The sequence below is a fragment of the Danio rerio genome, chromosome 13, assembly GCF_052040795.2.
Source record: "Danio rerio strain M-AB ecotype USA chromosome 13, GRCz13ab, whole genome shotgun sequence".
Lineage (NCBI taxonomy): Eukaryota > Metazoa > Chordata > Actinopteri > Cypriniformes > Danionidae > Danio > Danio rerio.
The window spans coordinates 33,618,208-33,629,625 of record NC_141033.1 but is presented as its reverse complement, the minus strand read 5'-3'; the positions used below and the strand labels follow the sequence as shown (position 1 = coordinate 33,629,625).

The 11,418-nt window shown below is 36.2% G+C and overlaps 1 protein-coding gene across 5 annotated transcripts in view; it reads left to right on the top strand.

Annotated features, from left to right (window-relative positions):
• The first annotated feature begins 467 nt into the window (after positions 1-467).
• Positions 468-11,418, top strand: part of wdfy4 (WDFY family member 4) — an 87,597-nt gene continuing 76,646 nt past the window's right edge. For all 5 annotated transcript variants that reach the window (XR_015506075.1, XR_015506074.1, XM_087279503.1 and 2 more), the window contains exons 1-7: positions 468-588; positions 1,490-1,735; positions 7,535-7,646; positions 8,020-8,126; positions 8,420-8,575; positions 9,469-9,658; positions 11,088-11,277. Coding sequence is in view for 3 of the 5 variants with exons in the window: in XM_087279503.1 (XP_087135629.1) it covers positions 568-588; positions 1,490-1,735; positions 7,535-7,646; positions 8,020-8,126; positions 8,420-8,575; positions 9,469-9,658; positions 11,088-11,277 (1,022 nt within the window). In the remaining 2 variants the exon portion in view is untranslated. The remainder of the gene's footprint in view (positions 589-1,489; positions 1,736-7,534; positions 7,647-8,019; positions 8,127-8,419; positions 8,576-9,468; positions 9,659-11,087; positions 11,278-11,418) is intronic.

Here is an 11,418-nt window from a genome sequence, read left to right as displayed (position 1 = left end):
TTTAATTTACATTTTTACTTTTTTTACGGACTCCATTGTGTCTTTTTCATATTTGGACCCCAGATAGCCTATTTAAAATCCTCTCTATATAATATTTTTTGTAATATCTCAACTCACCACAAGATGTCGCCATTGCTCTTTGTTTGAATTATTTACGCTCTGTCAATTATCAGAATCACTTTAAACACCAGAGGGCATAGACACTATCTACATTTCCTCAGACAATTTTTTTTTTTTTTTGATTGGTCGATTTAGAATATTCATTTTGGAATAATACAACTAATGCAGCCCTGTTGATCTTCTGCTGTGTGGAAAACACACGCACATATGTGCGCTTTGAAAATACTTCTGCTTTTTTTACTAGGAAGTGAAGCACATGACCAGGCGCAGCTGATGTCAGAGTTTCACATTGTGCAAAGTTCAGCCAGCCGGTGTGGATAAGGCAGATTAGGAGGCATGTATGAACTGGCCATTCACTCACCGAGCGTTGTTGTGACATGGGAAGCCAGAGGAAAGCCTTCTGTCCAGCCATAAAACGACGTACACAAGCCTTGTCAATGACTTGAGATGCCACCTACTAAACAACAGGTACGTTTTAGATTGGAGCATACTGAACTGAAGTATCACATAATACTTTCAATGGTTAATTCCTTTATACTGCATATGCAAACATCAGATGTTGACAGCTTTATTTTGAGAGGTCGCCGTTTATTTTGGGGCGTGAGTGTTTTACTGTAAGTGCATTTAAACCTGTTCTGTCACCTGGAGACTCAACTTAAAGGTAGAGATAAACAAGGAAGCTTGCTTGATTTTAGCTAAGTGTTTCATAAGCCTCATTTGTTTGCCATCCAACTGATTTGTTTGGTCAGATTTCATTGCATAAGAGCCAGGGCGACTGCTAAAGAGCGTCAAGAAACGTTACTGCTGTTAAGGCTGTAAATAAAATAAGAAGATGACATTCAAGTGTTGTATTTAGATAGTGAATGAATAAACTAGTGAGGGACTGTGCAGTGCAAATATGTCATTTATTCTGGAATGCAAGTTGTCCTCCCTGTAGCAAAACAAGCCCACATCTTGACATCACAAGATCACATTAACGTGTGAACAGCTGATTGTAAGATGCAGGAAAACCCACTGAATTACTGCTGTGATTTGGCAATTGAAGGAAAGCAGTTAAAGATCAGTATTTCATTGTCAAACATTTCCTTTTCTACGATTTTGCATGAGATTTTAATAATGAATATGTTTAAAAGTTTTAGATAACTCAAGAGAGTGTGTTTTATCTTAAAGTTATGGTACTGACCAAGTACCCTAAAGATCTGTACTGTAGTAGCCCAGATATTTCTTTTGGGAAGAATTTGATGGATAAAAATCTAAAAAGGTTGTTTTCGTGGCACATTCTTGAAGATCCAGTAAATGTTTTGAGATGTTTTATCTGTATCGACAGTAAGTGTCTTTGTGTAATTTTATTTATTTTTATTTTTTAAAGGAGCCGGATGCGGAAATGGACAGAGTCAGTAAGGAGAATGGGGAACTCAGCGCATCAGGGGAGAGTGCAGAGAGCATAGAACTGAAAGCCAGCCAAATCAACAGTGATAAAAATGAGGACCTGAAAGAAGACAATGATCTAGAGGAGGTTCTGAGAGAGCAGCTAATTCAGCTGGATACTATAAACCAACAGTCACCAGAACAAAGAGAGCAAGAGCTCAGCCGACTCCTGCTTCTGTTCATTCAGGTACAGTAAATCAGTGGGACAACTGAATAAAAATGTTGGGGCGCAAATGTTATTTAATCACAGACACAACTTCATATTATACATGAGCATATCACATGAGTAGCAGTGTGATATGGCTGGATTTCGGCACTGGTGGGAGTTGGGCCTTACGCCCCATTCACACGGGGCTTCAGAATCAATGCTTGACTGAAGGCGTGTCTGAAGCCGTGCCAATCAGGTCGCTTACTGCAAATACACCATTTCAAACAGTAGCCTATTGCTGACTAATTAAATTGGCTGACACTGCTATAATGATCGCGTCAGCCAATTAAATTAGTCAGCAATAGGCCACTGTCTGAGCTGGTGTATTTGCAATAAGGCATCTGATTGGCTGACGGTTCCTTTGGCGCTTGAAAAGTTGAACAAGTCTCAACTTCTGCAGCAAGCAACGCCTCTAAAGCGGTGCCGATGGATCCACAATGCATTTTGGCAACGCCTGATGTCACCCATTTAAAATGAATGGAAAGTGTCTCACCAGTGATGATATACAACCTTATCGCACTGCTACTCATGTGATATTGCGCTTATACAACAGTTCGACAGCATAATCGTGTGTATAAAAAAGAAAATCAAACAAGAGAGTCTTAAAACCATTTTGTATGAGGAACTACGTTCTTCCCATTCATAAACATCTGCAGCTGACGTCGAAAAAGCAGAAACCGTTGCTACTTCACCAACGTCACTTTAGAGCAAGTATTGAAAGATTTTCTTGCCTAATGTCTAAAATGAGGACTGTTGCTCCCATTTTAATATTATAAGGCTGAACAACAAGAAATGCCATCAATCTACAGAGATTTCCCAGTATTTCTCTGCTGCAATCAGATCACAATAATTATCCCCGAAAAAGCCAAAGCAGCACAAACACTACCAGATTACTGTTGTTTTTGCGATAAGGAAAAATTTTAAACACTTGCAGGCATTTCTTTTTTCTTTCATTTTACTGAACTAGTAACTAGCAGTAACGAAAACATGAGATTCATTAGAAACAAACAGATGGCCAAGCAAAAAGTAATTCAGGGTTATACAAAGAGTGGCCAACACAAAATGCATACATTCCTGATATGTGAGTCCCGTCTCACACTCAATACACTACAATACCTACGGTATAAATACAGCACTACTACATACAAAAGAGAGAGAAGGTCACTCATCAATTTTATGTTTTGATCAGCTGTAGTTTGAAAATACGCCAATCTTTTTTTTCCCTCTAAATGCTTACTATGCGTTCTCTGCCATCATCTTGTGGCGGAACTTCAACCATCTTTGGTCTGCTCAAAGACAAAAATAGGCACTATCCTTATAAATAAACTGCATAGATGCAATCTAAACAACCACATTCTCACCTAAAAACTCTCAAAAGTATATTATGTTGTCCAACAGCTGCAATATTTGTCAAACTGTAGTGAGTTTATTGATCTGCTGTCACACTGTGTAGGTGGATTAAGACAGAAGGGTGAAGAGGCTGTAAGAGTTCTGATATTGCAAAATATCAGACAGCTATCTGCCATTCAGATTCGAGAACCAGACAGAACTGTTGTATAAATAATATTATCTAAAGATATGTAACAAACACAAGCACATAAATATGACAAATTAAGGCAACTCCAAGAAATGAGAAGAAACAGATTATCTTAAACCGTTTAAAAATATAGTACTGTAACGGCAATACACAAAGCGATACTGAGTATAATTTCACCAGATGATTCCAACGGCTCTATTTAGAAAAAAATCATTATTTTAGAGTAATTGAAAAAATTTTGTAGAGCATTTACATAAACTATGAACCAATAGCAAGCATTAATAAATACAGTAGAGCAAGGACACACAAAATAAGAGCTTTTTAGTTTTAATGGTAAATCCAAATTGCTAATCCTGCGACGTGACTATTGCAAATACATGCAATACGATATCAATGCTGAAAACATACATTGTGCAGTCCACATAGTAAAATATTACATTTGAATTCCTCTTAAATGTACAAGTGCAACTCAAATTTGCTTCTAGCTAACAATTTAGCTTTCTTAGCTTCTGTTTTACTGTTTAGCAAAGAGACATTCGCTGTTCTGAAGTGTTCACACTCATTTCCTTTTAAATAAAGCATCAAATTGTGTTACTGGGTTTTTGCTAGTTGTCACCCTAACCACAGGCTCTAATCTTCAACACAATAGGAACCTCAAAAAACACAGACAGCTCAGAAACCCATATTAATTCCAGCATAACCAAGTATTAAACACTAACAGCCTTTCCCTGATAATTATCTTGAGGAAAAACCTGTGAAGTAACATTTAAGGTGATTTTTCTATTGGTTTTGAACGCTTGTCTATACTTCAGTTCCTACCCAGACTGTGTTCACATGGTGATTTTTGGTTCTGAATCATAATAAGTTTGCATCACAGTTGTAGCGGTTTACATCTTTGCCATTAAAGGGCGACACATGAGAAAGTGTGTAATGGTTGGATACTTTCGCTTTCTTTTCTCAAGTTTGTACTTTTATTGTACAAAGTTTTTAAAGACTTACTATATATGTGTGTGTTTAAATGGAGGGGACATACATGGTTTTAAAAAAAGTGAAGAGAGTTGATTTCGGCCTAAGAATTCTTGCAGCTTGCAAAACACTAGTTGTACTTGACAGCAGGGGCAGACTGGCCATAGGGAGCACCGGGACATTTCCCGGTGGCCTGACGGTCAATCTGGCCTGCCACCGTGAGTCTGGCCTGCCACGCCCCCATTAACCCCCCACCCCCCGCTCTTCACTTTCTAGAGCGAACTGTAACATTGGCCCGCTGGAAAATGCTTTCCCAGTCCGCCCCTGCTTGACAGTAAAGTCAATGACAACCAAATAAATACGCAATTTGACCAGTTTAAGTGTGATTAGCAGCTCGTTTTTGTGATTTAGCCTCCTTAATTTTAGCATTAATCAACAAACCATGTTGGGAAATTGGCTCTTGATTCATACTATGGTTATTTTAGTGAACTTAAACTAAGACAAAAAACTAATGATCAAAAACATTTTTAAAAACTGAAAAAAAAAAATCACAATAAATGAAATTAAAACTAACAACAGTCATAACTATATGAAATAAAATAATAATCATTTTCAAAATGAAAAACCGCTTATCCTGTGAAGGAAAATACCAGTAGATGGCAAATTCTGCCATCTACATCAGTCAAGTTTATGATTATATACAAAACAAATTCTATATATTTTCTATATAAACACAAAATATCTTCAAACCTTTCTTAATTTGCCAAAAACCCAAACTAAGCATGTCAAGCTACATACATGATCTTTAATAGAAGACATTTGTATTAATTTTAGCTTTTATTTATTGCATTATTGTAAGCTATGCAGACATTAAAATTTTCTCCAGTCGACTCTGTGTGTGTTCTGTAATATAATTACTTTCAGTATATTCAGTTTATTACATATATAAACAATGTATTCACAAAATAAATACTAATCTAAAATGCACAAACATTAATGAAACAAACTTAAACTAAAATTCACAGCAAATTAAAAAAATGGTATTGTGATAAAAACATTTAAAATGCAAAACTATAATAACCTTGGCGACACAGTGTAGTAGCACGTTCACCTCACAGCAAGAAGGTCGCTTGTTCCAGTCCTGGCTGGGTTAGTTGGCATTTCTGTGTAGAGTTTGCATTTTCTCCTCGTGTTCGTGTGAGTTTCCTCTGGGTGTTCAGTTTTCCGTTTTCAAAGATGTGCTATAGATGAATTGGTTAAACTAACTTGGTCAGAGTGTATGTGTGTGAATAAGTGTGTATGGATGTTTCCAAGTACTGGATTGCAGCTGGAAGGGCATACGCTGTGTAAAACATATGCTGAATAAGTTGGTGGTTCATTCTGCTGTGCCGACCCCTGATAAATAAAGGCTAAGCTGAAGGAAAGTAAATGAAAAATAACCTTGATTCACACAGAGACAGATAAAAAAAAGTTGCATTTTCTGTTTCAATTTCAGCAGTTATCTGTAACTGTGAGACTATTGATCCCACTTTTGGTTGCACTGATGGACACTCATGATGACCTACTGATACGCAATCACACACGTAGGCTTAGCGAGTGTGTGCATGTTTAAGGGGGTTTACACACGGGTGACTCATTGACTCACATCTTCTGCATTCTTGCTTGGATTTAACCAACCATAGTAATGTAAGGAGTAAGGCACCACATCGGCTTGAAAAAAGCAACAAGCGAGGATTGAAGCAAAGAATGTTGGGTGAAAGCTGAGACTGTTACACAGCTGAGGGAAATGAAACTTGTGTTATGAAAATGTTCATTTTTGCATTTTCACTTCTGATAGTTGTTTTTGTAACATATCAAACATCTACTCTGCATGTTAAAAAATTGAATACAAATAACAACATCTGGATTGAACTAAGCAAATAGTCAACAACTGGTAACAAGTTAACTTGTAATAATGCAGGGTTCTACCCAATTCATTTATGTTGACCCAACCCAAACCATTTAAGTTAACTATTATTTATTAGGTGGATTGAACATAAAACAATTACTGTAGGTTGTCGCAAGAAAATCTTAAGAAATGTGTTGTTTTAGCTTATTTGGTACAAGCAGAAAATATTTTTTTGAGTGTATTTAACTCTATCTGGTGCTTCTCGTTTCTTAAACAACCATGTCGGAAGGTCTGAATCAAATATTGGCATGCTTAAAACCAAGAAAGCATTTAATAAGATTACTTAAATGACTAAAATTGGGTTAAAAATTGTCTATTGCATTATTAAAAACTGGAAGGATAGTTAACATGTACATAAGTATTCACAGCCTTAGCTCAATACTTTGTTGATGCACCTTTATCAGCAATTACAGCCTCAAGTCTTTATGAAAATGATGCCACAAGCTTGGCACACCTGTCTTTGGGAATTTTTGCCCATTCCTCTTTGCAGTACCTCTCAGGCTTTATCAGGTTGGAAGGGAAGCGACGGTGTACAGCCGTTTTCAGATCTCTCCAGGGATGTCCAAAACGATTTAGGTCTGGGCTCTGGCTGGGCCACTCAAGGACATTCAAATGTGGAAAAAGTGAAGCGCTTTAAAAAAAAAACACAGAAAACCTCACAGGTGTTTAACAGTGAAAGTAAGAGCATTTACACATGCACAGTGCGAAGGGAACTCAAGGCATTGGAACTAAAATATTTAAGAAAACCATTTATATCAGCGAGGCTAAATAAAAAGACTTAATTTGCTAGGAAGCGTAAAAATTGAACCCTGGAGCAATGGAAGAAGGTCATGTGGTCTGAGTCCAGATTTACCCCGTTCTAGAGTGACGGGCGATTCAGTGTAAGAAGAGAGACAGATGAAGGGATCCAAGCCTTGTGCCTACCATACAAATTGTGAGGGCAGTGCAGTGATCTGGAGATGCTGCAGTTGGTCAGGTCTAAGTTAAGCAATGTTTTGTTTCCTTATGGCTTGGGCATATTCCTGGATGACAATGCCAGGGTTCATCAGGCTCAAATTGTGAAAGAGCTGTTCAGGGAATGTAAGATCATTTTACACATGGATTGGCCACCACAGAATCCAGAACGTAACCCTATTGAGTAATCAAAACAAAATCTTGGCGAAAGATTAATGCAACTTTAAACAGGAAAAAATATTGTGCGACGCACATAATTGAAGTGATGTCTCTGCGAATATGTGCTGTAATTAAAGCTATAGACGGGCCAACAAAGTGTATGTACTGTGTTGTTGTTTTAGAATAACAATTTGTTTTTCTAATATTTTATAAGGTGTCAGAGAGTGGCAGTGTTCTTGATGATCTGGATCTTCAAAGCTTGGCACTGCAGGTTGGAGAAGCTCTCGTCTCTCATGTACAGCAGAGAGTGGCAGAGAAGCCTGCAGGTACACTAAATGACGGCTATCATAACGTGTTAATAAAGTGACAGTCATTAGTTGTTTTAGTGAAGTCACTAAAAGTCATACTGTATAAAAAGCAAACAGAGAAACTGTGTCTGTGTTTGAGGGGAAGTTGCCCACTTCTTTATTTCACAAACATGCAACAAAACGAGTTGCAAGGTAACATTGTCGATTCTTACTGTTGTCTATATTAGGCAGTCATTTTCAGTTCTCATTATTATACATAGTTGAAAGTACATTTTTTAATAAACTTAATCTGTCCAAGGAATGAAAACATTTATTCATCAGTGGTGTGCAGATGTAAGTTTGACTGGCGTTAATTCTGATTCTGTTCCTTATATGCTTTTTGTTAAACTAGAGGAAGCACGATATGAACTGGAGCAGTTTTTTCAGAGGTCAGAGGTCAAAAGCAACCAAGGATGGCTTCTGCTTAAATCAATATCTTTCTTGTCCAACAGAGATACTGTAAGTACTACTATATTAACTTTTATGCTCCATTATTACATTTTGTAGTGTTTTAGATTTTTTTTGTTTAAAAAAAAAAGTAGTTATATTTTAAGTTTATGTAAGTCAATGGTGTTGATTGCTGAGGCAATTGTGTATTCAGTTTACTCTAAGTGTTTTCTTTAGAAAAGCCCTTTTGTCATTGATTTATTGCACAATTTAGTTTTCAGCCCATGTCATGGAGAGCATTCCTCTCTTTAACTCTATCCTGTCTAGTCATGTTTTGACAGGTCGTTGTTGTGTTTTTTTGCCAGGAGGTTGGTGTTATGATCAAGACGGGCCTGCCTGCGGCGCTAGTCAAATCTCTGTATCTGTTTGTAGCTTTGCCTCCCCGAAAAGAGAATTCTGACTCTTCACCAAAAGATGTCAAAGAGGATCTCAAATGTTCTTTTCAGGACACTCTTATTCAGGTTTTCACTCTTTCACATGTATTGTTTGATGTTGCAAAGCAGATGCACCATAGATCCTTATATTATGTAGGGGCCATCACTTCTGCAATTTGGAAAATAAGGATCAGTTAGAATCATTGGGTCATTTAAAAATAATATACTGTATAATGTGGCATGCCACTAAATTTGGCAAATTTTATATTACTATATCAAAGTAGTGCTGTTCACTTAAGCAAACTGTTATATGTATCATTGTCTGTAAATATGTTGAAGCAAAAAGACGAAGTCTGCATGTGACCCTCTGTAAGTGAAGGACATTTTTACACATCCTAAAGCACAGATGATGATATGATTACATTATCTTCAACACTTCAACCCCAGAGCTGCTCAAGCCACTTCATGAGAATTTCTTTCGTAAAAAAACACCAAAACAAAACTTGTCATATCATGTAAACACAGAAAGTCAAACATCTTAGCGACAACCCATCAAATAAAGTTTATTTAAGCCTGAAGAAATTGTGACAGAAATATAGTAACTATTGTACAGTAGGATGTACTTCTCAAAGTACTTCTAACACTAATTTAGTAATAATTATAGTAATCATAGCAATAATACAAAACTATACTTATAAATATTTGTAGAATCACTAGAATCTTTCAGTTATTAATTTAGTAATATTTTTTGTAAAGATCGAAATAATTTAAACAATAAATACTTTAATAAATAGTAACAAATTCTCTCATGAATTAATTAATTAAATAAATAAATAAAATTTATATTTAAAAAAGGGTATTTCACCATACAGAAACAATTTTTGTGGGAAAAATGGAATCAAGGACAATTTTATCAGAAAAATATACACAGTAATAATAATAAAATGGTCAGATGGATGATCTTTGTTTTGTCTGTGTAGGGATTTTTGCAACTGTGCAGGCATGTGTGTTTTGTGGAGGTTTTGCTGGAGACCCAGGAGCTGTCGAGTGTGATCATCTCTCTCACTCTACTGTGGGATCAGTGCAGCTCTTCATGGAGACAGCAGGCGTCTCGAGTCCTCAGATCAGTGTCTGCGGCACAAGCTCACAACACTGTATCTGCACTGCAAGGTCAGCAAAGACCAGAACATTCTTCATCCATCCGAATGTGTCTTATTAGATGATGTTTTTCGCAATAAATGGTTTAGGTAATAGGTCTACGTAATATCTATTTTTATCAACACATTTATTTTGTTTTGGCTAAATGTGGATAGGCACTGTATGAACACTGTCAGATGACCATAATATTGATTTACTTTCACATGATGCTGATTTGAGTTACTGAGCTGTGCCAGATCTCTGATTGCATAACATTTTGGTTTTAGACATTTACTGAGTGTAGACAGGGTTGCAGTTAAATGTTGAGCACCCTTTTTGATGGTCCTTGGTCTAGGACTAGTAGCAATAGTAGAGGGCATGGAGAAATTTTCTCCAGAAAGTATTTTGATAAAATAATTCTTAATCTGTTATAATAATGTCATTGTAATAAAAACATTCTAAACATAAACATGTTATTACACAGTGGATTGAATATTACTACTGGAAAATAATTATCCAGAGTTTTTTTATGAACTTATTATTAATCTGTTATATTATTGTCACTGTAATAAAAAAAAACTAAAAAAATATTATCTCATAGCAGATTGAATATAACTACTGGAACCCCCAAAACAATTGTGAATTTAAACCATGTTAATGAAATGCACTCACCGGCCACTTTATTAGGTACACCTTACTACTGGGTTGGACCCACTTTTGCCTTTAGAACTGCCTTAATCCTTCATGGCATAGATTAAACAAGGTACTAGAAATATTCCTCTGAGATTTTGGTCCATATTGACATGATAGCATCACGCAGTTGCTGCAGATTTGTCAGCTGCTCATCCATGATGAGAAGCTCCCATCCTAACAAAACTCATTATTACACATACAATATCAGCTAAAATACAAACAACAAAATGTACAATAATTGATAAGAATATCATAAAAAGCATAAGAGATAGGTTAAACATGATTACAAACTTGTTGTGCTTTTAGACATTTCTTTAACTTGTATTTAAATGTTGAATAATTTGTAATACCCTTTAATTTGTTAAACCACCTTAACCTCTAAACTGCACAGCACAGTCTCCTCTATATTTCTCTGCCATTAGTATTCTTCAGTGTCACAAACTCACCTAATAGAGGTAAATTTAAAATTTACATTTTTTAAATTCATACAAGGATCAAGGATCAGCCAAATATGTAATATTATCAAAGCTCAATAAATAATGAGCATTGTATTATATTACAATGATGATACCTAATAGCTGTAGTGTCTGTTTATAAAGAGATTGAAGTGATTTTAGAACTGGCTTGTAACCAACTACGTAGTTAGATAATTTGTAATATTGGAACGCATAAAAAGTTTTGCTGCTTCTTTAGTCAAAATATACATTGTTAGAATATACTTCAGGTATATACTCAAGCATCTTTACACTTGGTGCTTTGTTTCCTTTAGCTAGCAACTGCATGAAGATCTGCATCCAGAACATGCATAAGATCAGCGAAGACGTCCCTGCTCATGTTCTCGCTGAGGTGGCTGTGAGTGTTTTCAGCTTCGTGAAGGACTCCTATGCTATCAACCCTGCTCTTTTTGAGGAGTTTGAGAACAACGATGGCTACGACATCTTACAGACCATCATATTACGGTAAAATACATCACTTTATTTGAAAAACCATCAATGATAGATAGGATTATCAGCAAATATTGCAGATATGAAACCACCTCCAGAAAGCGCTTGTATTTTAGGTACTTTTCATTCCTTATTTTCATCTCTCTCTTTCTTCCT